At 32.3% G+C, this 27545-nt stretch overlaps 3 protein-coding genes and 1 long non-coding RNA gene across 7 annotated transcripts; 1 reads left to right on the top strand and 3 right to left on the bottom strand.

Annotated features, from left to right (window-relative positions):
* Positions 1-2173: 2173 nt before the first annotated feature.
* Positions 2174-3843, top strand: LOC132913754 (uncharacterized). Its single transcript, XR_009659437.1, has 2 exons — positions 2174-2472; positions 3560-3843. It is a non-coding gene; the product is annotated as an uncharacterized LOC132913754 (long non-coding RNA).
* A 59-nt stretch (positions 3844-3902) lies between these two features.
* Positions 3903-5477, bottom strand: LOC132913753 (coatomer subunit zeta-1). Of its 3 annotated transcripts, none has more exons than XM_060972285.1 (5): positions 5340-5477; positions 4667-4912; positions 4454-4587; positions 4294-4384; positions 3903-4061 (listed from the first exon to the last, which is right to left on the bottom strand). In XM_060972285.1, exons 1-5 carry the CDS (start codon positions 5355-5357, stop codon positions 4014-4016), a joined length of 537 nt encoding a protein of 178 aa, XP_060828268.1. In that variant the 5' UTR covers positions 5358-5477; the 3' UTR covers positions 3903-4013. The 3 variants fall into 3 exon arrangements, with proteins under 3 accessions (XP_060828268.1, XP_060828267.1, XP_060828269.1); XM_060972284.1 differs by lacking the exon at positions 5340-5477 and adding an exon at positions 5145-5319; XM_060972286.1 differs by lacking the exon at positions 5340-5477 and adding an exon at positions 5029-5137.
* A 278-nt stretch (positions 5478-5755) lies between these two features.
* On the bottom strand, positions 5756-8205 carry LOC132913752 (sulfide:quinone oxidoreductase, mitochondrial). Its single transcript, XM_060972283.1, has 9 exons — positions 8002-8205; positions 7661-7766; positions 7464-7566; positions 7130-7354; positions 6853-7053; positions 6578-6787; positions 6310-6496; positions 6001-6247; positions 5756-5917 (listed from the first exon to the last, which is right to left on the bottom strand). Exons 2-9 carry the CDS (start codon positions 7762-7764, stop codon positions 5842-5844), a joined length of 1353 nt encoding a protein of 450 aa, XP_060828266.1. The 5' UTR covers positions 7765-7766; positions 8002-8205; the 3' UTR covers positions 5756-5841.
* Positions 8206-14821: 6616 nt separating this feature from the next.
* Positions 14822-27281, bottom strand: LOC132913771 (cyclin-T). 2 transcript variants are annotated; one of them, XM_060972304.1, is made up of 7 exons: positions 27060-27281; positions 24846-25056; positions 24638-24761; positions 24402-24447; positions 22811-22901; positions 22522-22719; positions 14822-22392 (listed from the first exon to the last, which is right to left on the bottom strand). In XM_060972304.1, exons 1-7 carry the CDS (start codon positions 27203-27205, stop codon positions 18946-18948), a joined length of 4263 nt encoding a protein of 1420 aa, XP_060828287.1. In that variant the 5' UTR covers positions 27206-27281; the 3' UTR covers positions 14822-18945. The 2 variants fall into 2 exon arrangements, with proteins under 2 accessions (XP_060828287.1, XP_060828288.1); XM_060972305.1 differs by lacking the exons at positions 24402-24447; positions 24638-24761; positions 24846-25056; positions 27060-27281 and adding an exon at positions 23941-24395.
* Between the last annotated feature and the right edge of the window lie 264 nt (positions 27282-27545).

Below are 27545 nucleotides of genomic sequence, written 5' to 3'. Positions count from 1 at the left end.
CACAATCTACTAATTATGATATCTAAAAATAATAATAAGATGTCTAAAAATTCTTACTGAAATGAGATCCGAACGCATTGTTCTAAATCCACTGGTCCTGTTATTGCTTCAACCAAAGAAGACTATCGCTATCATCGAATGAAAGGGGCAACGTCAGTCACCAGAAGCATGGATGAATATTTTCTTGCTCGAGAACAAATCCAAAAGTTGTGGAATTAATTTAGCCGCGAGACCAGTGCACGACGATCCTCCACGTCAAAGTGTCGTCGTTATCAACGTCCTTCTCACCTCTCAGCTGACATATCGTAAATCGTGGATCGACGTGTTGCCGCAAAAAAATCGTTCCAGTGCAAGAGAGATCGTAGCTGTTTTCTCCTGCAATCTCCAGGAAAATGAACGCCATAAATAAGCACGGTCGGCCAATAATTCCGTCGCGATCGAGCAACAAGAGTTTTTCATCGGTGCAGGCAGAACGGGGTGGCAGACGCGGCTAAAAGTAGCGATAGGACCGACTCTGTTCGTTCTTTGTTCGATTTTATTACATTTTTATAGCAACTAGTCAACTAATAGTATTAGTAAATTGACAAATTACAAATTATACATTATACAAGATTACATAGAATTATTATTATATATAGAAGTCCTATATATAATCCTGTAACTTGACTTGTACAATTTCATGAATAATGTTAGTATAATTTTGCGAACGAGAAATAAAGTTAATGAAATGATCTTTTATGCTATTTTCTACTTACATCGAATAATTATCACACAAAAAAGTGTATAACCTTAGTACAAGTTAATGTAAACACTAATGGTAAGTCTAAACTAATGTCACACTAAGTCACACTAATGGTCCATTTCGAATCTAAAAGAAATTGTAATAATTCCTCGCAATAAGCTCCGTGTGCCAATCTGTAACAATTCTCCTTTACGATTAATATTTTTTAAATATTTACAATATATATAAAGACTATTATTATATAATACTATGTTATATAACAACATACTATATAATGTTATTATATAACATTAACATCAATAGAGTAATTACATGCGAGTTCCTCTAATCGTTGATAGAACGATCAAACCATTGGGTCAGCCGGAAAGTTCATTGCGATTTTTAAGGAATTTGGTGACATGAAAGATCATATTGAAAAGACCGAGAGGTTCTGGAAGGGTGAAATTTTCAAGTTGCGTGAAAGATGGAACAAGGTTATGGAACAAAATAGCACCAGCGTGATTCAATGAACGTGTATCGAATCGAAATATCATTTAACGATCGTGTAATCTTAATTGAATTTAATTACTAAAATCAAGAGACGTATGTAGCTACTATCTTATTTTATATAAATATCCGATTACATACTTTCATTTCATACTTTTATTTCATAAAGTATAGCAAGGTGGAGGAACGAGTAAAAAGTAAAAAGTGAAAGCTCAACACGCGGACGTGTTAATCCCATCGCTAGCGGCAAGGGTAAAAGCACGATTGTAGGGGAGGTGGAGGAGACGATGTGGATGGTAGGAGGATAGTACGACGCGTTTTGTAATCAAATCTAAAATTCCCAGCGCGGAGGAACCCGATGAAAGAGTAACCAACGAACACAATCGAATCGGGCTACGAGCTTGTCACTCGACTTCGAATAAGCGACCACTGTCCTACGCTCTCTACGTGTAGTTATCTGCACACCTTTAGCCTTCCTTCCGTTACAGCTCAACCTCAGATTTCCCTTGGGGCTGAAAAAAGACAAAAAAAAAAAGAAAGATAGAACTATCGCACCCCTTTTACCCTTCAAATGAGTTAAAACAACGCGCAAATCTCTAAACTTTGGAATTATCAGAAAAATTGATTTTCCTAATTATAAGAAGAATTATATTTCTTTTAAATTGACTGGACATTTGTTTCGTTCGATTTCTATAACCGTATTTTTTTGTATTTCTGATTGTTTGCGTGCGACTCGAAAGATTCATAGGAATTGACGCGTTTGTGTAAGTGACATAGGTATACGGACAATAAGATCCGCTGTCACTCATTTTTCTTAACTTAAAACACGATTTCGTATTAGGATCATAAAACGAACGAGGAGGTTGACGTCTGCTAACTATATGTACGTGTCTATATGTACTGTATATATATGTATGCGAACATACATATTACATGTACGCATTGATTTCAACTCTAACGTATAAATTATTTTCGCCACTATGGAAGGTAAGGTTCGAGAAGAATTGTAATTCAAACGATCTCAAGATGGCGGTAATAACAAAAGAAAGAAGAGGAGTCTGGTAAAAGTCATCTTGATAACTTCTTCGAGGAAATCGAAATTGCATTGTATATAAACGCATGTATTTCCAAATTATTATATCTTATAGGTAGGTCCAAGTACGATCTAGACTCAAGTTGCAAGCTTGGTTTACGATGAATTAAATATTGTTTCAGTTAATGCTTTCCTCTATTGAATAGAACTTGTAAATATGCATTTCATAAATTAAAGGAAACGTGGAAAGAAACTTGAGGATCAAATTTGAAAAATGCAAGCATGAAACTGCGCAAATTAATCCTCTTCATTAGCTTTTTTTGTTAATGACAATTTGTTCGATTTCTAAGATATGAAACACTATCACCAGTAGCTATGAAAAATTGAACTAATCGCTATGGGTGTCTATCACAAACTATTGCTCTCCTTGTTTAACACTAGACGTATGTCTTTGTCGTACACTATCGCCCCTCTTTGACTACGGATAAGTCACATGCTGCCATCTAGCTATACATACTCTAAATTGCAGTTTCTTTGATCTTAGATAGATAGCAGCACATGACTCGTCCAAAGACAAACTCGCTTCTTGCTCTGGAACGAATATCGGACGAGCTATGTGCTGCTATCTATCCGATAATGGAGGAACTGCAACTTAGAGTATGTAAAGATAGATGACAGCATATGACTTGTCCGTAGACGAAGTGGGGCGATAGTGTGCGAAAAAGACATGTCTAGTATTAAACAAAGAGGGCAATAATGTGTTAGAACGATAGCAATAGCGATTAGTTCCACTTTTCATCGCTGCATTAAGATAGCGTTTCACTATTCATAAATTGAACAAATTTTCATTAATAAAAAACAGCAATTAAAAAGATTAATTTGCAAACTTTTATGATTGCGTATTTTGAATTAGCTCCTTAGCTTTCTTTTTATATTCCTTTTAACGTACGAAATGTGTGTATAAAAATTTACAAATTTTAATTAATCGACAGAAACACTGTTATAACCAATTATGTATGACTAAGACCAGGAAGAATTGTTAGACAAATTATTCTAATTACATATTATATTAATCTCGAATTATTCCTTAGGTCCTAGGTTTTCCTTTAAACTCTTAAATGTTAAAAAACTTTGCTTACGAGCTGAGAGACCTAATTTTTAATTTTCGCCATCTGCTAATTGAACATTATTAAACATTACTTAATGATTTATAAAAGTAATTATTTTATATATGCTATAAATCGTTGCTTCTATTACAACTACTAATGAAACTGTATGTCGGTATTCGTTTATTCCAGAACAAAGTTAAACGAATGCATTAGGAGTGTAGAATGAAGAAGAAGGCTTCTAATATTACGCTCATGTGCGATGTGTGTAACATGTAACATTTCAAAGGAATGCATGCTCTTAAAAAACAGTAATTTAGAAACTATTTTTTTCTTTAATATGCATCAGGATGCAACATACAAAATAAGTACTAAATGAAGAATATAATGATAATACTGAACATATTGATATTAATACATAGTTTCCATTATAAATCGTATAAATAAATACTATAATTTATGAATTTAATACAAAATATTTAATTGTTTCTCTAAACAAATGATAATATAACTGAAATACGGAATTTACAAAATATCTAATAAAGAATTTGCTGTTCTTTAATATTTAAACATTACAGGTTCATACAATTTTTATATTTTAAAGTAACAACTTTAGGTATTTAATATAATTTTCTGTATATAAATCTTATTTTAGTAAAGACCACTTGAGTTGTTCTTTCGCAGATTGTAAAACCTAGAACAAAAACAAAATATTTAATGACACAAATGAAAATCCTATGAAAGATTGTTGATAATTCTGCATTTCAGAATCACAAAAACTTACAATCAGAGACTATGCGAAGAATGTAGAATGATGCATGAACACAAAATAAAAAAATCGAAAATGTTTCTATGTGGTAAATGGACATAAACTTTGTTATGCCATTAAATCAGTTAAATATTTTATACCGAATATTAAATATTACCTGTGCGACTGTTTGTTCCCCAAGTGGGATATCATCTGTTCTTAATGCCACCCTTTGAACCACGCTCGAGGCATCAGCATCAAGAATAATTCTAAAAAGTTTCGAATTTTTATTTCTCTTTTTATTAATGTTAGCATATTGTTTAAATACTTTTATTTACCCTCCATCACAAATTTCATCCATTGCTAACATGACTATGTCTAAGCTGTCTAAAACAGCTTTTCTTTCAACATTTTTTCTTAAAATTTGACTCACTGAATCATATAAACAATTTAATACACTCATTAAGATCAGCTAAAATAAAATTCAAGAATTAAAATATGACAATATCTTCTATTGCTAATATAACCGAAAGTTTAAGGTTTGCACATACCTCATTTTCATGAGAACTTCCCATAACATAAAAGAATAAATCTACGTTACTTCTATAAACACATGTTAAACCATCCAGCATTATAATTTCTGCATTTGCTCTGTGCGTTTTGTTGAAAAGATTTTTTTCAAATGTCTTTTGTTCCTTCGATGTAGGAAATATATTTTTATCATAATATTTAGCTAATATTCTGTTACCATCATTGTCCAGAATGGCCATACCCTTGACGGTATAAAGTGTTGGTTCCTATAAATATACAATATATATGTGTAAAAATATCTTGCTAAATCATAACTTATTAAAAAATCTTTCTCATGTATGCACCCATATAGGATTCAAATACAATTTCGTTTAATAATTGCACATGTTACGCAGTGTTACACTGCATTAAAAGAGGTTAGAAAACACTCTAATTTAATCATCTTTAATAAATGGGGACAGATACGGAAAGCAAACTTAAAATCAGTAGAAATCATACGCGTTGCTGAAATTCGCGATCCTGGTCACTCCGAAGCATTGGAGAGAGGTTATGTTGTACAACTTTCGATGATCCAGCACGATTCATGATTACGATTGCACGAGACAATACTTATATCAAGAATATATTAACAAGAAGCGCACTTTGCTACCAAATCTATATAAAAAAATGTAGAATACGCATTAAGAAACCTACCGATAGCTGACCATCCATGTTTACGTCAAGCTTGACGTGTCACTGACTACACTACTACTACTATTACTACTACGTAAATCGTGCTGTTTTCCAGCCAATTAATTCAATCGCCGAATAGGTTAAACTAATTGTAAAATTTTTCGTTTCTAGGCAAGTATCCTTACTACGTGTTACAACTCTTTAATTTTAGTTCCTATACCTACTTCGCATTTGCTTATAATCTGATTGCAAACTAATAAAGGAATTGGTTGTAAATAACTTAGTAGATATAAAAAAAAATTTCATTTATATGAAAATCAAAATTAAACAAAATTAATATACAGAAACCAATTAAATTACACATATATGTAAATTCATTATTTACAATCTTTACATAATTTTATAAAATGATTATGTTGCAAAGTATATAATATATCTTCATTATATATATTATAATTTATTATTATGTATAGATATTTTTAAATATTATACATTAAGATTTAAATATTTATCGAAATACTATTTAAATTTTAGCTACTTCCTTCTTTTTTATCACATTTGAATATTTCCTGAAAAATTCAGGTCCATCCCATTTTCCGCTGTAAATTAGAATAATTTATGAAGGTCTATACTTTTTCCATGCAGAAATCGCAAACTTATTCCACATTTACAACAAATTTACCGAATCATTAAGGTCCAATATAAAAGCGGGAATACGTAGGCTTTTAGTATAAACGTGAAATAGTATTCTCGACCTTGATTTACGGGAAATGTTTCCAATGGTTGCAAATTATAATCAAATTCTGCCAAAATACACTTGTTATAACCAGTAACTAAAGGACAGGATGAATAACCATTGTAGGCCATAATCATTGGTTTACCAGCCAAGTCATCCATAATGTTTTTATACAATACTTTTCCCTGAGCAGCTGTGAAAATAAAAATCTGAAATAAACTATAGTTCAACAATTATTAAAGAATGATACAGTACCTATTGCTGCCATAGTTTTAGAGTTTGGTGCGCTAATACAATCTCCGATTCCGTATATGTTCGAGTACTTTGTGTGACGTAGAGTTTTAGGATCAACTGACAAAAATCCTACTTCGTTTGTTAATGAAGGATGTTTCTTCAAAACATCAGGTGGGCCCATTGGTGGACATACATGAAGTAATGAATACTAAACGGAAAGATATTGTAAATTGTAATTATATATTACACACATATATAACCTCACTTTATATAAAAAATAAAGGTATACTTTTTCAACAAACGTTTCATTTGATCCATCTAATTTTTGAAATACAGCTTCTTCTGTAGCTGGATCTATCTTTATCAGATTAGTTTGAACATTTACAGTAATATTCCTTCTTTTGCAAACATCCCAAAGAGCATCAGCATATTTTTTAACTCCAAATATAACTGGTAAAGCAGTGTTATACACAACCTTTACATTATCGCGTACTTTTTGCTTTGGAAAAAAAATAAATATGAACATATGCACACTGAGATTTAAAAGATATTATAATTATTTACATTTCGAAAATACTCTTCTGCAATATATGCAATCTTTTGAGGTGCTCCAGGACACTTAACAGGACTGTTTGGAAAAGTAAATATTGCAGTACCACCCTTGGTTCTTGTAATTTTTGGAAATACATTTATAACAGTCTCAGGTCCATAAATTGAGCAAACACCTGACATATTATCTTTAAGACTTTCTATTAAACCTGGTATCTATATATGTATAAAACAAAAAATTAACTTTTTTATTTATTAGTTAAAAAGCGTAAAATATTTTGTCCAACCTAACTTTTTCCCAATATAATTGCAAACCCATTGCAATGATCATGATTTCATATTGAACAGTATCTCCATTGCTCATTGTCACTTGATTATGTGGTGGTTCAAAACTCATTACATTTTCTTGAAACCACTTTGCATTCTTTGGTAAAATATCTTTCATTAACTTTTTTGAATGTTCAAAAGATCTTATGCCACCGCCGATCAAAGTAAACATTGGTTGATAATAATGTATCTAGAAAATATTATTCTGCATTATTTATATACCATAAAATACTTTATTTAATTATAAAAATATTCAATATTTTTATTATTGAAATAAAAATTTGACAAAAATGTTTTACTTCATTTGGTTCTATTATAACAACTTGGTCTTTAAATGTATCAGCGAATTTTGCAGCCATGCTGCAACCTCCAGTACCACCACCCACTACCAATACTTTACACCTGAAGCATTTTTCATTAACATTAATATTGACATGATTGTGAAATTTTTAACATATCTAAGTTAGATCCTGCTTTTATAAATAACAATACTAACGAATGATGAATATCTCTATATCCATTCTTGATTAATATCTGTCTTTTCAATTTCCAAATATTTAAACAAGACATAGTATGACGTAGGCTCCTAATATGACTCATTTCTAAAATCAACAAAGATGGTTTGATTAAATTATGAAAACATTTATAAAATGAATATACTTAACTATGAAAGAGATGTGAACTTGTAAATTATGAATCATTGTATCATCTTAATTAATTGATCAGATTAATAATGCAGTTAATAATACAAAAGAATTTTATAGTAAATCATAAAAAATGATCATAATCTCTATTACGTTGAAGAATGTTAAATTTTTTTATATTGGGGCTACATACCTGTGTTGTTGACAGAAATGTCAATTAAAGGTGATGTATTCTCGTTGAAATTTGTAGAGTAACTGTAGTTTGAATTATATATACTTTTTCAACCATAAATGAATAATATACAGATAAAATCTACTTTTTAAAGTCAGAAATTTAAAAGCTGAAAGTACATAGTAGTAATCAGACTGATACTGATATTGCATTGATACATCGATACCTATTTATACCGCTGTACGAGTTTTAATGAATTGTATCGAAATGTCAGAAATCGATCTCTTCGTATCGATATGAATCTCGTACTAAAACGAATCGATTTCTTCGTATGAATATAGATCTCATTTCAAAAAGAAATACTTTTGCAGAAATCTAAGTACCGATTTGAAACTTATTATTTAATATTACTAAAGAATTAATATAAAATTGAAAAGCTTCATTTAATACTGAACAAAAATACTTTAATTTTTTTTCGGTCCTTTAGTATATGTACTATATATATTAATACTTACCTTTCATGAACTGTACACATATGGAAATTGATTCTGAATGAAATAACAAAGTTCCAATTTTCATTGGCCACGCATAAAAGGGAGAAATAATAAAGAACACAAAGATAGTTGTTTTAATCATTCTTTTGCTTCTCTCTTTATTAAGGATAACTTTTTAACGCCGCCTGAAACTAGGCAAGCTTAACTCGGGTCGCGAAAATCATCAGTCATGAGAGAGGAAATAATGATTTTTCTTATTTTTCTTTGAAAGCATTGTTCTTAAAAAAGAAAAATAAAGAAATACACACATATATATATATATATATATATATATATATATATATATATATATACACACACATATATATATACACACAATATATATATTTGTCCAACATATATGAGTAGTTCTTAGTATGAAATAATAATTGCACTCTTAATTTGAAAAAATATAAACACCCACCATAATTAAAAGGCAAATTCGTTTGAAAAAGAAGGTATATCTAATAATGTCAGTATGTGTCCTATTATGAAATCAACTTTTTATAATTTTGTAATTCGGTTTTTCTTTAATCTTTTTTAAGTGCGAAATTATTTCTAATTTTAAGAAGGAACTTTCTCACGACTAAAGATTCCCGGATCGAGCGTGTATCCACGATACGCAAGCTCCTCGGCATACGCGTGAAATACAAATGCACGACTTGCAAACGATGATAATAATAATAATAATAAGTATACACTCTCCACGAATCGTCGTTTCTGTTCAAGTCCTTAAGAATAAATTTATTTACATTGCGGACACGGTATTTTATTCTTCGGTTATCTCCCGTTCGTCCTTTTAAAAAAATTCTCCATCTTTTACATCGATCGAACTTGTATATGTTCTTTTTTTCATTTTATTTACTCTCCTTCTTCGAAGAAAGAAACGGAAGCAACCTGTTCTCTAAAGAAACGTAGTATTTTTCTTCCTAATCGAAGATTTATAGCTAAATTTAATCTAACAATTTTCAAACAAGCCCGTTTCGCTCTTCGAAAAAATTCGATCGACAAACAAATTATTTAGTCGATAAAACAATGCCGTGCGTTCCGACGTTATTTCATTCGAAATTCTACATGATCAATTGTTTTCCTTTTCTCTCTCACTTGTTCTCTGTTTCGCTCTGTAATTCAATCTTAGTAAATGGCGAAACAGTTGCGTTACAATAATTACGCGTTATTCGCTGAACTGGAAACAATTAGCAATAAACGTCGTTTTTGTACCACACAGCCAAGAGAATACTAAAAATTTCATCTATTCTTCTCTTAAGGATTAGAAGGAGAAACGTGCTACAAATGAGAAGAAAATGATCTCGGTGCGAACGCTCTCTTTAAGAGGCAATAACGTATACGTAAACTGTGTATAATTGTAATACTCTATAAATAGAACTTTGAATTACTCTCGGCTATGGATTAAAGTCGACACGATAAAATAGGTTCGTCATTCTTACCTATCGTGTAATAAGAATGAAAAATATTCTTACAATATTATTCGACGAACGACGAAGCGAGTGATATTTTATCGCGCCGAAAATCGTCTTAGAACATTTATTGCTAACATACAATTTTGTTTTTCTTTCTCTCTCTTTTGTCTCGTTGACCGAACGTGTCAAAGGCATATTTGACAATAGTTGAAATACGATTCACGAATCTAAGTTTACATCTGATCGGCTTATCATTTATAATCAATAAATACATGTTTTTCTCCGTACACGTTTTCGAACTCGGAGTGCAATCTTCGATATGCACAATAAAAGAAGAACGATGAAGAAATGGTTATGCGTGAATTGTTTCAAAAATTCACAAACGACAGAGGTGGATCACCGTTTTGCGTTCATATTGTTTACAATTATCAATGTGTCGTGTTATTATAATTACCATTATTTAAATGTTAATTGATATTAATATTATTATTACTATAGCTGCTCGTTTTTAAGATAACGCAACAAATGCTCGGGTATGAAATACGCGTGAAAATTAGTCATAACATTTTTCTTTTTTTTTAAATCGATACAGTACGCACGGCCGTTCGCAAATATATTTGATAATATAATTCTATTATCGATTTCTCTTAAAAAATAATACCTACAGAGAATAGAGTCGAGTATTAACTGTGTGTTCACTAAATATACGCATGGTTCCTTTATCTTTTGAACGAGTGAAGATAATTAATGGAATCTTTCGTGTATTACCATTGCGCGTACTGCAACTTGTACCATTACTCTGTATTTTTTTTCATTTTAATATTTCTTACATTGTGTGGTGTAACGCGATTGTATAACCGTAGTGTGTCGAGTCATTCATTTGGTTTATTTTGGCATACAAAATAATTTTATTTACAGTCTGACAATAATATTAATCGTTTATCTATAGTCCTTTATGCTAAGTGGCGATAGTATAATTCGAATTACTTACTATATTATGCGGTTTTTTTCGGCTATGTACATAACAAAACGGCACGAATAAATATCATTGGACATGGACCAAGTTTTTCTTTCAGTGTGCATGCTCACCGCTTCGCACAAACGATTCGTTTCTTAGGGACATTCGAACCTGTAGAAAATTCATCTTTAAAGAACAATCGATGGAGATGGGATACTAAAAATATGTACAATTTGTACCATTAACATCTATGGAGCTACGGCGTTCTACGTTTTGATCATTGAAACGGAACATTTACTCTAAGATCTTGATTGATTCAAGGAAAAGAAAGAAAAAAATAGTATGAAGATGCGGTAAGAAACGAAACTTTGTTAAATGCATCGTGAACGTAACAAAACTGAAATGATCAACTGAAACAATGATAATGAAAGTGTACTATTGAATAATAAAGTCCTTTCGCTACATCGATAAGAACGTCGCACAAAGCATTCGTGATCCGGAATTCACTGAACAGTAAAGAAAAACTTGTTACCTAAAATGTAAAACGTATAAAGATTATTCTATATCCGGTTTATTCGAACTTCAAATCTGTTTAATCACGTCCCTCCCTGTCTAACGAATCGATCGACGATTAATTTGATAGTTGTGAAATTTACGATGCATTGTCTCGCGTTCTTCGATGCAAATAAAAACATGGCAGTTGAATGGAATAACAAATGGAAAGTTGGGAAAAGGTATTATTTAGCCCTCGAAACGAAATCACAAGTTCGACTTACATTGTATAGGCTCATGATTCAAAATATCATATCATTCATCAGTTCTAATGAACGATATATGTTTCTATGAAAAAATGAAGATGATCGTAGCAACTAACGATTAAATTTAAATATCGTGAACGATATAATACTCGTTTTCGTACGATAGATGCAAAATATCGATACGATATTTGTTATAAAAAATTGGGAATCTGAGATCGATCCTGAGGGCTATGTTATCATAAGACGTATTCTTTCGATTATTTGCACATCGAGAATTAAAAGAATTCGTCTTATATTTCTACAAGATAGTAGAAAAAAGAAGGGAAAAAGGAAAGAATAAAAAGCGACGTTGTAGAGATCGCAAGTAAAATGAAAATCGCGTAATCCAATGATCAAGGACGAAGTGAAATTCCCTTTCTCCTTAACTTACTGCATATTTAATTTGACCTGAGTAAGATTAATTATTTCCCTTTCATTTTAGTTTTTCGTTCTTTTCTCTAGTCGAAAGCATAAATCGCTGATCGATTTACGTTAAACTTTGGCTAACGTTAAGGCGTCAAGCTTGCGTCTTTTTGTGAATTCTCATCTTCGATGCAGCCATATACGAAGAACTGTTATAAGAATTATTCCCTTCTTATCGTAAACTTTGGATAGAATGCTGCAACGGATGAAGCAGACAGCTAACGAAGATCTATTCTCCTCTTGATCATCTGGGACGACTGTGAGAAACGAGGACGACGATGAAAGCTGCATTGCTTTGGAATCTCAACGCAGTTTCAAGGACGAAGAAGCAAAACGAGGTGAATTTTCCCCTTTCAGGATGGATATCAATCAGGTCACTTCGGAGCACTTCCTGAAGAGACTTTTATCGACATCCTCTTCTACTGATGTCCAGATACTACGACGTGTGAGACTGCTGAGATTGTGATAGCTTGCTGGAACTTTTGTGATGGCTAGATGTGTGTTTCTCCTGAAAATACAAAGAGAACTGTGGTACTCCAATCCTTTTATAATACCTCAAAAGAAATTGTTTAAAACACTAATAATAAATTGGTCGATATTTATCCAGTTTCGTCGAAATAAAATCAAGTAAATTCTCTATTTTCTTGGTAGAATGTTTCAGAATTATTTGATGTTGTTGGTTTTTTGATTTGATTTTGATCATTAAACGCTGTAATTCCTTTCCGTTATTTTTTTTTTTTTTCTTTTCTTGTCGATCATAAAAGAAACAGATGAGGAATACGCTAATTTGCGTTAGCCTATTATAGAAATTGAATTAAAAGGAATTAATATTAATTAGATATGTTGATTAAACGGTATCGATTGCAATTACATTTTTCGTGGCGACGAATAATTTAGGAATTAATGAATGAACACGTATTCCTCGATGCATGTTTCAGACACGTGATAAATGTTCATATAGCTATATGGATGAGTTACAGGTATTCAGTTAAAATAATTATGAATCCTAATTACTGTTTTTAAAAAAAGACGCAAATGAATTCCAATTTTATGGATGTGACTAACTGAGAATTAAATCGAGAAACATCAAGTGACTTCATGAACGAATGATATTAAAGCTTCTATACGGAATGCGAATGAATATTATGTATATTCAAAAAGGGCAAATAAAAATGTGTAATAAAGCCAAGTAAATGTCATAGTATTGCTAATAGATCGCACCCATTTTATCACCCCCTCCCCTCCAAATTTAACTTGCTATCTGTGAGAATTAAATGAAATGCAAATTAGAGCATAATCTCGAAAGAAAAAAAAAGAAGAACTGAATACATGCATACAACACAAGAAGCTTGGTACTGCGTGCATGCTCATGCAAAATTACACGCACACACAATACACTCAAATATAAACAACGATAACAATAGCATCGACGTTTCGACGATAATCTGTAGGCAAACATTACAAGTACCCTCCACCAAGCGAGATAAAAATTAAGTAACATGTTCTGTGTATCGAGATATTTTTGACGTGTCTCTTATATACTAGAAATACCATTAATTTCCACGTATGATAGCATATAAAAATGGAGAACTTTTACGCATGATAATAATCGTATTACATACTGATAGCTGTGATATAATGTTAGTACACAAAGAAGATGCGGCGATATATGGTGTGCGATTATTATATCTAAGATATATTCATATATGCATGTATATACATGCGCAGCATCATGTATCATAGTATATGTGTACATATACTCGTATATCGTTATTACTATTATATTAATATATATATATAGATAACTCTCTTTCAATTTCTTACTATCGGAGAGTACAAAACCTATATAATTTACCTTAGCAATTATTTTGTCTTTATACGACTTGTACAATTGCACAATTTTTTTAGGTAGGCCGATCCTGTTGATTTTCTCGCAGTTTCTCACTAGTGATCTCTTTTTTCTTCTTTGATTCTTTCAGTTTTTTTGTTTAGGCATCACACATAGATCCTGCGAATTCTGCGTTTTCATTTTTTTTTCTTTTTTCGTTTACAGTGTTGTTTTGGATCACATTTATTATCGTTGGATTAAAGGCTAGGTCTAAGAGGTTCTTGTTCTTTCCATTTGATGCTTTAAAACATATTCAGGAAGAACAAAGCATCAATGTGATTGTTCAAATAAGACACTAAATTTTCATAATCAAAGTAAAAATATATTTAATATTCGTACAATCATAGTCGTTACCGATAAAGCACTAAATTGCACGGTGAAATTCATGCGTTGATTGCGATTAATAATAATCGAAGGAGAAAATTTTGGAAAATAAAACATTTACATATAATATCAGTATTTAAAGTATAATAAAATTGAAATTTTTGCGCACATTCTTCCTGAATGTTTCTTGTCTTCTTTTTTCTGTTCTTCTTTTTTATCTTTTTCCCCTAAATTAAATTATATATATATATATATCGTTTTACAATACGACCTAACAAAATTCAGTAATTCGTACTGACTCGATCAATTCATCCGCGATATTTGTTCGTAACATATTCTACGAAGGCCCACGATAAAGTTTAAAAGTATACACGTGCCTTTGAAAAATAATTTCTTCTGCTGTACAAATTTCTATACATTGTACTTATCTCTTTACACACAAGTCATTCGATTTACACGCGAAATATTTACTCGCTAAAAAAAACTTCACAGTTTCCTTTCCTTTTTAAATTCTTTTCCTCTCTTTTAAACTACAACTAAACGTTCTTTTTCTTTTGTTTTTTAAATACAAGGCATTCTGGTCTCGCTAAAGAAGTAAGATATAAAACAAACTACAGAATTTTGCACTGAGAAGTCCAGAAACAGGCAACGATCATAGTGATCACATAGTATACATGTAATGATGTAAATTCAAAATACTAGGTCCTAATTGTGACAATAATTATAACAATAACAACAAGGACATCGATTGGTGCCACAGCGCTTAGTGGCCCGATAAATTTTTGTTTGTCACAATGGCTGCACGATACGCGCGTGTATATTTTATGTAAATACAAACGCATTCTTAATAGATAATATATATCTTTTTTAAATATATTAATCACACTATCTCTCATTCTTTTGTAATACATTCCTGAGATAATATCCATTTTATATTTAATTTGTTACTTATATATATACATATATAATATATATATATATATATATATATATATATATATTTATACTATACACATATGATATGATATATATTATACACATATATAATATACATATATAATATATATATTATACATACATATAATATATATATATTGTCCAACATGCTATTCATATATTGTTAAGAATTGAATAGGAGAGAAAAAATGAGAAGAAAGGTCTACGCGCGCCTACGATTATTACAAATAAATATAAAAACAATCTACATATACACTTAAAGACGCTCAGTGATCAAAGCTGAAATCATTGTACAAGAGAACGTAAAAAATAAAATCTTAGGTAGGAAAGTTCGTAAGTAGTCGCACAAATAGATGGACCATTTTGTTTTGTAATGCTTAAACTCTGAATAAAGAATTCTCTCTTCAGATTCAGAGAACTTAACATGAACAAATCTGATCGTCTCTTCATCGACATCTAAAAAATTGGAAAGCTAAATAATATCTTTATCCCGTCGCATGTTTCCATCTCGTTAACCCTCATAAGCATGCCACCCTCTTAACTCTATAAATGTTAGTAAAAACACTCTCTTTATACATTCGTGTATATCTGATTGGAAATACTATTGATGTGTAAGAAACGAGTAAACAATGTAAAGACGTGCTGATCGGTTTTTAATAGGAAACTGCGTACGGTTAAAGAATTATCGTTACATCGTTGTTCTGATTTTTTAAGGTTCGATATAGATGAATTGTGATTTTGGGTCAGTAACGCTGAGTAATTCGACAGAATAGGTAACATGTAACATGATCAAATTAAGAAGTTGTCCTACATGCAAAAATGAGTCAAAGATATAGAAATTGTAAAAATTTTCAAGCAAAAAATAATAAGAAAAAACATAGCAGAATTTAATTTTCTGTAATCTACAAAAAAATGATTCTACAATCTGCATCAAAGATAAATATAGATTAAGAAATAATTCTAAAGAACACAGACAATATAGCGTCCGAATTTCCTTAAAAATTGTGAGAAAACTTTCTAGCCTTAGAAATGACATTTCAAATAGCGATATTACGATCTAATCAACACTCTATCATCAAAAATATAAAAGTTGTCGAATAGCAGTTCTTCTCAGCAAAATATCAATAATAATGCACAACTCATCTAAATCAGACCTTAACCAAATTATCAATCGCGATTTTCTGACCAGACTTCAATGATGGCCGCGTATTCTAATTCGGATACGAGAGATAAATGAAAAAAAAAATCGCGATATTAATAAATCTATAATTATCCTGTACTAACAATGAGAGCAAATTCTACGAAGTCCATTACTTCATATCGCATCTATTATAATCATAATTATATTTCACAATTCTTGCTCAACATTCTACGCCGCACATTAACAAACGACAGTCATATACAGAAGTCGCATCTTTTTTTAGTTTTTGTTCCAACTTTCGTAATTATAGAATTATTTTTCTTTTCATACTATCCGAATTAATGCAACTTCCTATTGCACGCAGAACAACACGATAATAACCCTTTGCGTTCCTTTCGAATCCTACGATAATCTAACAATAAATGTGCTATAATAATTACAATATCGTGGTGCATTGTATTCGTTCTTCTAGATATGTTTTAAATCATATACATATAAAATGTTCGATGGAGAGTTCAGTTCAATGCTAGAATAAGAAAGGGATGGTATTGAAAGTATCGCACAGAAAGCTTAGCAAATATTAGCTTCAGCTGACACGAAACGACAAAAAGATAAATCGGACTGCAAAGGGTTAGTCGGAAAGAATCTTTGTTAATATTATTTTACCCGCGTATAAAAACAACGACGATATAATACACATGTTAGTTTCAACAAAATTATATGTACCTTTACAAATACATACACTTTTAAATTCGTATTAATAATACATTTATGTTTTTCTGATCACTCTCAATCACTTCACTGCATACAATTATACATTAATTCTTTTTTCCTTTTCGTATTTCTTCTTTGTAATTTTTTTTTATTTTTATTTGTAATTTATTAAATTTTTTATAGTTTTTAAGTAACCTCGTAAGTTGTTCTAGCCATATTACCCGTTTATGCAAAGATTTGATTTCATATGAACGCAACACTCTGCACACCACCCTTTCTCCGAAATCGTTTGCTAGCAAAGGAATTGTGTTTTTTTTCAACTAACTCATGCTTTATTCGATCGAGTAGTTTCGCAAAAAATTTACTAATTGGTTATAGTTAATATGATACATACACAATAAGAAAAAGAAATAAGGCTGAAAGAAGTTACTCCCTTTTTTTCTAGATTTTTTTTTAGCATTCTCTATCTATCGACATTTGACCATTAGCGCAAAACATAGTTACTTTCTGAATTTTGATCTGGCAGTGTTTCGTACATTAATATTCACGACAACCTTTTCGACAATATTGAAATACTCTACTCGCAAGTTCCCCAACTATGTGTATCATACTAGCCTGTGGTCGCTGACCTAAATACTATAGTGCACATACGTTTTCTTTTTCCCCTTGTCTCTACCTTCTTTTTTCGACAAAAAAGACATTTTAACGTGAAACAAAAAATTACTAAGAGTTCTGAGAATTGTATCTTCCATAATATATAATTACTATATATAATTTAAAATATATACAATAAAGAAAATGATTGTCGTGAAATATTCTCCTTTTTTCTTAAATTGAAGGACCTACCTTGAAAATATCTCATAATCAAATAATTCTTAATTGATTTGACAAAAAAAGTAATTGAAGAACTTCTTCAGTGTTCTTGAGTAAAATAAAATGATTGAAATGAAAACTTTCCGTTTTTGCTCCTCAATGAGGGCTCACACTCATTTAACTACTCTAAGGAGCTGCGCTACAGGTACAAAGGTAGAAAGATCGAAATGATAAATTTTAACACTAGGGGAATAGAGATCGTTCGACATGCTGCTACTTCTACCATTCACAAACTGGAAGGGAGCAGAGAGGATAAAGGCAAGGTGAAGGTGTATTCCTTCAAGATCGAAAATTCATTCTATCTCCAGCCACTTCTTTTCCTCGTTTTCCATCCTATTATTCAGCCCCTAAAACTCCAAACTGCCTTCTCTCATAAAACAAATAACATTCATTATTTTTTCTTTCAAAACCTTTTTATGACTTACGATATTACTGTATCTTTCATACAAAGATACTTCAATTGGTATTCTATATCAATTACACAAAGATATTCAATGATGATACATAATCAATGGAATATTCAATGAATGTTAAGTATAGCAAAATAAATTCTAAAATATCGCATGAGAAAATTGAACGTATGTAAAAAATCAACTAACATAATGAATAGGAAGAAGACAATTGGAGAACTGAGAATCATAGTGATATAAATCAGTTCACTAGTATTTTTCATAAAATATCGTTCTGTGTTTATTAATATAAAAAGACTTAATGAATTATGAAATTTGTATGATTCGTGATAGAATAATGCTTTTCGGAGTTGAAGCGCCTATGACTAAATCTAAATTTTCAAAATTTGAACTTATACTACCACGATTCCCAGTCCGTCAATCATTTGATATAAAAGAAAATGGAGCAAGAAGTGGCTGCAGTTACTACCGCTACTTTGGAAGCTACCTTTAAAGTCCACTACAAGACAGGATTTACGTACGAATGTTATTCAGGTGGTGGAGGTGGTGGTGGCGAGGAACTGGGAGGTGGTCCGCTCGGTAACGGTGGTGGTGTTTCGGGTTCCTGCCGAGCAGACGGAACTGAGATCATGCTTTGATTTTGTCGCATATTCGGTGGTAAGGATGGTGGCGGTACAGACGTATCGATAGCACCGTCTGGTGTCATAATGACGTTACCCGCCGGATACATCGGGTACTGTTGCTGATATTGTGAGTAGTACATGACAGGATCGTAAATGTATCCGGCAGGGTTGAACATCGAGGGTGGCGGGTAATTAGCAAAAAAATAAGAATCTGGTTGGGTCTGATTTACGTGGCCAGCCCTCGAGTAGCCTGGATCACCACGAGCCGAGGATGGATGAGGATGATGCGGATTACGGGCATTGTTACTATTGTAGGTGTCTTGCTGATAGTAGCCGTCGCGCTGGCCGGGAGCACTGTAATGGCCCGCCGATCCTGCTGGTGGTGGACCACGCCCGATATACTGGCGGCCGCCTCTACCGCCTCCACGTACCTTGTTATTGCTGCCTGAACTATAGTGTCTGCCATTCAGCCGTTCGCCTAGTCGGTGTTGCCCGTAACCCGCCGAGGAGACCTGCGATTGCTTCTTCGCTAGCGGAACACTAGTCGTTGGACTCTCCTTCATTTCAGAACGATCGCGCTTTCGACTTTCGTTCGTGAACTCTGGAACGATGCTGCTTGAACTGCTCGTCGTCGAGGGCGCGCCGGAACTCCTCGAGATTCCATCCGTTCTGATTTTAATTCTTAGAGGAGCCTGAACCACGGATTGACCCGGTGAACTAGATACACTGTCCGTACCCTTCAGCCTTTCCTTAGGAATAATGATTTTGATACTAGTGTTTTGAGGCGACTTGTTCTTGTCAGTTGGCACTGTACTCGCACCGGTGCTTCCTGTCGATTCTGTGCTGAGATTTAGTTTGTCTTTAGGAATTGTGATTTTGATAGGTATAGCAGACACAATTTCTTCTCCCTTTTCTTTATCCTTCTCTCGATGTTTCTCTTTGTCCTTGTCTTTATGTTTGTGTTTGTGCTTCTCTTTACTCTTCTCCTTGTCTTTATGTTTATGCTTCTCCTTCTTTTTTTTCTTTTCGCTCTTGTGATGCTCTAATCTCTTTTCTTCTACAGGGGGTGCGACGGTTATAGTTGTCGATGTTGTTACAGAGAGAATGGATTCTGTATTTGTTTGTACAGGGCCAGAGAGAACACTTATATCAACGGTCGAAGCTATCATTGGTTCGGTAACCGATGATAGAGGCAGACACTGACTTTGAACGGGTTCCTGCTGTGCGAGCAACATCGAATGAGATATCGATGGTTGATGAGGTTGTGATGGTTGCTCATGTTGAAGCTGCTGCTGTTGCAACTGTTGTTGTTGAAATTGTTCCTGATGAACTTGCTGTTGAGGTGGTATTTGACTAAATTGCTGCATATTTTGTAATAACGATGGCATGGGTGCTAAAGGTTCCTGAAGCAGAGCACTTATACTTTGAGCAGATTTCATGGGAGATAAATATTCTCCTTTAATCTGATGTTCAGCCTTTATTGGTATATCTGTTTTATACGTTTCCTTTTTAATTTGAAATTCTTGAGACTCTTGCTTTACTAGGTTAGTATCCAGTCCATTCGTCAAACCCTGCTGATTCGATGGTATCTGTTGCTGTGTAGGTATTGTGCTAAAACGTGATATCGTTGGTTCAGAATCAAAAGGTTTAATGAGCTCCGGTGGTTTCATATCATTTGCGATTTGAGTCGCTCTACCATTCGCCGATGGATTATCTCTAATAGGTTGTATTAGTTCTGGTACTCTACCGAGCATCTTAACTGCCTCGAAACTGGACGTATCATCCATTTTTATTTTCACTTGCTGTCCACTTTCGCTAGTGCTACACGTACGATGCCTTTTATGGGACGTTGCAGGAACATCGTTAGCCGATCGTTTAACCGATTGTGTTTCTTGCTGTTGCAAACCTGGTGGACTTGCGAAAGGTGATACTAAATTAAAACCTATCGACGTGTCTGGTACACGTTCTTGTTTAGGAACTTTTGCAGCCGAAGGAGGCGTCTTTTGTTTAGTCTTAAGCCTCTGTGAATGAGATTCCCGAGGCGTTGGTACTTTCTCTGGACTGAATAGCGATTTTGGCTTACTAGGGGGGGTTTGTAACACACTCTGTTGAATATCGGACGAACTTTTGTCTGTGTCATCATGCCGTGGTCGTTTTTCTGTTTTTGGGTCGTCAAGATTACTCAACGATGATAAACTTGACGACTGAGAATTACTATTTTTAATCGTGTCCTTTAATATCTGTGATACACCATGAGCTGTATGTTGACTGGATATTGTCTTCGAAGATAATGATTTTTGACTAAGTAATGAAACGGAGCTACTCGGAGACTTTTCTTGTGAAAATGAACTCTGGCTAGTACTAAGCTTCACATCGGTCGGCACTGCACCAGAACTAACTTGTAACTTTTCTGACTGATTGTATTTTATATGATGTGACGACGGCTTCTGTGTATTTGAACTATATGGTACGTCAAGCGTCGGTTTAGGTGGAGGTATTGACTTTTCAATGAGCTTCCTAACCTCTTCACACCTCTGTTCCAACGTATCAGACTTTCTTTGTCGATCAACTCTAGTTGGATCTGGATATTTATATGGCTTTTGTTCACTATCTTTCCTATGTTCTACTGGTTTATGCCTTGGATCATACATTCTTTTATCATGACCCTGATGTTTACTTTCTACTCCACTTAATCTGTGCAGACTATGATTATTGTTACTAAGTTTATCCTGTATATTCCCATGAGGCGTTGGTTCTTGTAATGATCCAACATCCGATCTGTGAGTAACGGAATCGGTTACAGAATTATCCAAAGTTGGTTCCTTTGGTACGGCGTGACTGTGAGAATGGAGGGCACTACCGCTACTACTACTACTGCTACTTATACCAGTGTTCGAATTATACTCTCTTTGTAACCTCTGTCTATTGGGATCGCGATTTGGTTCCCTAGCTTGAGTACTACTCGAGTGCCTCTGAGGTACTGGTTGTCCAACTTTTATATCTGGTCTATGATGATGATTATGATGAAGTGTTTTTTGTCCAAGAGGCAACGGATGTTTGTTCAGCACATTTGTACTAGATACAGGTTTGTGGTGATGAGAATGATGTTTATTAATTTCCGACACATGACTTTGCGTAACTGATGCTGGAACTGATGCCTTCTCTCTTTCCAAACGCTCGCGTTCTTTCTTTTCTCGATATTCCCGATAATCTACAGGAGGCCTCGTAGGTGCGGGGGCGTTCTGTTTCTTTTCTTCTTGTTTCTCTGCCAGATGAGGTCGATTTGCGTGGAATGTAGGTCCACCATCGGCCGTCGTTGCAGGAGATTGTACCTTGCGAGGTTCCGCATCCTACACAAAACATTGAGTAAAATTATCTAATAAATTGAACTTATTATATTAACTTTAATGTAGGACAACAATTCTTCTGTAGTATTTAATATGATATTATGATATAATATATTTAATAAAAGTGCTTACAAAGGGTGAGTTCGGTAAACTGGGATGATTAATGCTTGGACTTTGATTAGCAGATATGCTCATTATTTTCCTTTTCAATCTTGACGGGCACTTATCAAATATATGGAGGAATTCTGCTGTAAGCTCTTGTAATAGTTCGGATGTCACGCTTCTGTCGACGTACCAGAACCAGTGCTTCCCTTCCGTACTTTGTGGTATCTGTAAGCAAATAATCATCATATTATAATTAGCCAAAAACTTCCTAAATCAATCCTTAAAATAAATCCTAAATCATATTAATAATACTTACTTCCCAATTAGACCATTTACATGCGAGATGAATGCAAAAACAGGCAACTACCGTTGGCTTGTACTGCAGACACATGGTTGTTAAATGTAAACTGAAAAGAAAAAATTATCTTATAAATTTCTTTCATGAACAGTGAACAGTGAGGACGAATTCTTCGTCAACGTCTTCTTTCTTCTTTTTTTCTTTTCTTTTTGACGAAATATAACCCAGGGCATAAAAAGAACTGTACTATAAAATCAAAGTACTAGTTCCATTAAACATGGGTAATATCGGGATAAAACCAGGACGAATTTCTTACGATTCGTTGAAAATAATTAATAATATTTCCAATTATATCTTTCGTAAACGTAATGTAATTCCAAAGAGTACGTTTGCAAAACGTTTAAAAAAACAGCATATGTGAATGTGATAATTTTTTGTGATGAGCTACACAAAAATTTGCACACAAATGTTATTAGCTAAAGCAATATGCGATGTTTTTCTACATAATAATTATAAACATAAGCCCTATAACACTCTGTTGTATCGTAACAAATTTACCGAAGTTTGCCCCAACATAATCCCATGATAGAGAAAATTTTAATTTAGTTATCTTATGCTACATATAGACTTGAAATTAAACACTAAAGTTATCAAAATTTCTGAAATTTTTTTGTTTGAGAACACATTATTTCAGGAAATAAAATATCTTATAAATTTGCGCTAAAAATTATTTCTTAGTAAAGAAAAATATATAAATCTTAAAAAATGATTTCTTTGTAACAACAGAGATAGATTAAGGCTTAATCTACATTGATTATTTAGTCATAATTACAATCTGCTCAAATATTATTGATTAAATAATATTTGAATGGATTATAGTAAGATTATGACCGTACCATAATTTTACTATTTGATTACTATTGTAAAATATAATTTAATGGTATAGCTAATTATTCTTCTTTTATCATTAAATGTTTTTGGACATTCACTCGTCATGACATATATTCCACATTCATTTCACTCATGCTTAATTTATTTTGTGCATCTACTGCTTAAAAATAAGTGTATGTAAATATAAAAATAAAAACTGGACAATATATACCGTAATGTAAGAGAAAACGATCAGTCCTTAAGAATATTTCATTTACCTTCAATTACGCAATCCTCATCGTGAACTTAGTTTACGAAATAAACTTCGTTTCGCTTTGGCATACGTTCTCTTTAGAATCAGACATTACCGCGACTGCAACGCAACATTCCTCCCCAAAAGTTACAAAAACATTCACATTAGAAATGAAGAAAAAAGTAAATGAAATCAAAGTAAACTTTTCTATACTAAATTTCTGTTTCATTTTCATGCTTTGATATAATATTTCAAATTCATTCATTCAAAAACGTTCCCTTTGAAGCAAAGAATTGTATTATTTATCAAAGATATTTGCACTACTTTATTCCACGTTTACTTTGCTTTCTAAGAAAGATATAGGTCAGAATGTTGCGCCAGTGGCTATTGCCTGACAGTCTTAGCTTGGAAATATTCTCCAGCTGGCATCTATTTGACCAGAAGACTGCTAAGAGTAAGTGATACTAGGAAATAATGTGTAGCCACCTGTTAGATGCCATGAAGTATGAAGTCTGGGCTAAGTCCTTGCTCGCTGCAAAAAAAAAGATACAAACATTTAACTAAAATATTTTATGAACAATATCTAAAGTTGTAATATTTTATAGTTTACAATGTCATCTAAGCTTATCATTACAGAATCAATATCTTCACAAAAAATATAGAAAAAATGTAAATGTAGTAAATTAATATTATACAATCCTTTTTAAACATAACTTACATACCTTTAACCAGTTGACAACATCTAACAACATGTGTGTGGGGATGATCAATGGCAACATCAAACCCCAATGTTTGTAGTAAAACATTTTCATTGAACACCAGATCTTGAGCTTGCTCAAGGTATTGCTATAAATCAAAATACATTGCAATGATTAAATTTATCATTAACTACATACATGTTACTATTGATATTAATCTCTTTTATTTTACCTCAGATCTGACATCAGGTGGGGGCTGATCTCTGTGGAGACACATGTGTGCCATTTTGATAACATGTTCTAACTTGCGTGGTTGTTCTTCTACTTTTGCTGCTAAAAATAGTGCTGCTGCTGCAATTGCATTCCTGTGGAAATGTGACAGCGAGTGGAATACATAAAATCTGTGCATATACACTATTGCTGTGTTGATACATAATTGTGACCTATATTTATCTAATTAAGGAAAATAACAAATAAATAATGTATTATTAACATATACATAATATTTATAATTAATTTATTACATTTATTAAAATTATATATGTATTGTACAAATTTCAGGAATATTTGTGCTATTCAACATAAATCATGGACAACAACCGTTCTTATTACAATCCATTAAAAAAAAAAATTTTCTGACTTCTTTTGTATCTTATTATAAAGATATTGTTATATAATTACCTCAAATAACTACAAAAATAGTATTTAAATTATTTAGGAATTAATATGTAAACAAATAAAATAATAAAAATAATATATTACATTAAATATTTTTTATTGGAATATTAACCACATATTTATATAATCTCTTAATATCTAAAAAGTATCTCAACTTCCCATAATAATAAATATAAATAAAAATTACTAAAACAATAAACATAATTGAAACACAGTTCTTAATGATAATTTTTAAATTATTAAATTATATGGTAAGATTAAAAAATGGAGGGCACAACAGATTATATGTAAAAAATTTTATTTAATCTCTATATTACATTAATATGAAAAACTTGGTCAAATAAATCACATAATTTTGATGCATATTCTTGATTTTCATCTGTAATTTACTTATGTTAAGATCTTCTTCATTTATGCTTTCTATTATATTATTAATTTTCATATCTTAATTATTTGTTATTTTACTAAAAGGAAAATATACAAATGAAGAATTTAGAACAAGTTACAATATAAAAAACATAGAATAATACGAAAAACAAATATTACACTATATATTAGACATCATTAATGTATTTTGCCTGCAATAAATATTATTATACATGCACTACAGAAAAGTAAAACTACAATTTACTAATATGACTGTCTTTAAAAGAGTTCGACATTTGTAAACTTTTAATTTCAAATAATATGAAGACTATGTTGAAGTTCTCACAATTGGAAAGATAATTAATGTGTTTATGATCTTTATAAATATATATCTGAAACATAAAAATATTATAGGAAATAGAAATAGAATTTCTACGTACTACATTGGGAAAATATAGCTAAAATATTTCTAAAATAGAAGGTATTATTAAATATCTAGTATTATTAGTACAAGTTTAATGCAAAACTAGTGTAAATTTCATAGCTAGTTAATAAGTTAGTACATGTTAAATTTACTATATTACTTTTTATGCAAGCAAAATAGCATCTGATCTGTTTGCAATAGAATCGTTCACATTTCATTGTTTTGATACAGCATGATTTTGAGAATGGAGAATACTACTTGTACAAAATTTTTATTGTGCCCTCTTTTTAACCTTTGTCAATTACTTCTATTACTTTTTGTACTGATATAAAGAAACGTCAACAATGCATTATGGTGTAGCATTGATGAACTACCTCCAATCCCGATTTGATCTTAAGCACACACACACATATATACACATGTGCATTTATATACATATATGTACATACTTATATAAATGGAAAATATAAAAAATAATATATCTGCGTAAAAAATATAAGCAGAAATTGTAGTTCTGGTTGGTACTACTGTCAAACATAGCTTGGCAAACAATGCTACCTTTCCATGACCCTATTCTCTGTCCTCCTTTTGAATACTAAAATTCTAATAAGCACGTTTATTGACTAGCATTATTCTATCATCAATATGAATATACCGAATAGCACAAAAATTCCGAAATCCAGCGTATACCAAAGGTAACGTAGTAAAGTTCAATATGGAGAATCGTAATCATGACGCGTGACCTCTTCTTTCGCACGTCACTCGTGTTTACAAGATAGGAATTTCACGTGAATACCGAAATTTCAAGTATTAAAAGATGAATGTGTGCAGAGAATCCACTCATGTAATCATATATGATAGTTTGGGGGTGATTTTGAATTGATAGAAAGAATAAAGGAAACGTAAAACGACAATGGGGATAGGGGGAAAGGGAGCTTGAGAAACACGCAACTAAACATGCATTCGTTATAAGGATACACCACAAGCCGCTGTCCCATATCCTGAATGAAATTCGCTGCCTGCTGCCTGTAGCTCAGTTCCTTATCTGCATCGATGCCGCATCTTCTGCTCGGCGTATTTGTTAGCTGTTCTTTCGTAAAGTACCATTTTTCGTCAGTCGCCATTTATATGTACACGCTATTGTATACACTATTGTATGTATACGCTATATACGGGACTAACGATGCGCACTTCACGAAAGTCTAGTCGACTATAGGCGAGCACACACGATGCACTAATAGCAACGCGGTAACAGCAACTTCACGTCACTACGCTAAACGGAAACCACTCCAAGTTCATACTTGTTCAACTTTGTTATAGTGAAACATAACCTCACATCGAATAAATACCTCTCTTTGTAATATGAAGCTACTTTTTCATAAATACTTCAAATTGCCTTCTCTATTATTTTATACAATATGCACTTTATATTGGAAAGGTTCCATTTTGAATATTGGAAATGGC

Source organism: Bombus pascuorum, chromosome 13 (assembly GCF_905332965.1).
Source record: "Bombus pascuorum chromosome 13, iyBomPasc1.1, whole genome shotgun sequence".
Lineage (NCBI taxonomy): Eukaryota > Metazoa > Arthropoda > Insecta > Hymenoptera > Apidae > Bombus > Bombus pascuorum.
This window is presented reverse-complemented; position numbering and strand designations above follow the sequence as displayed.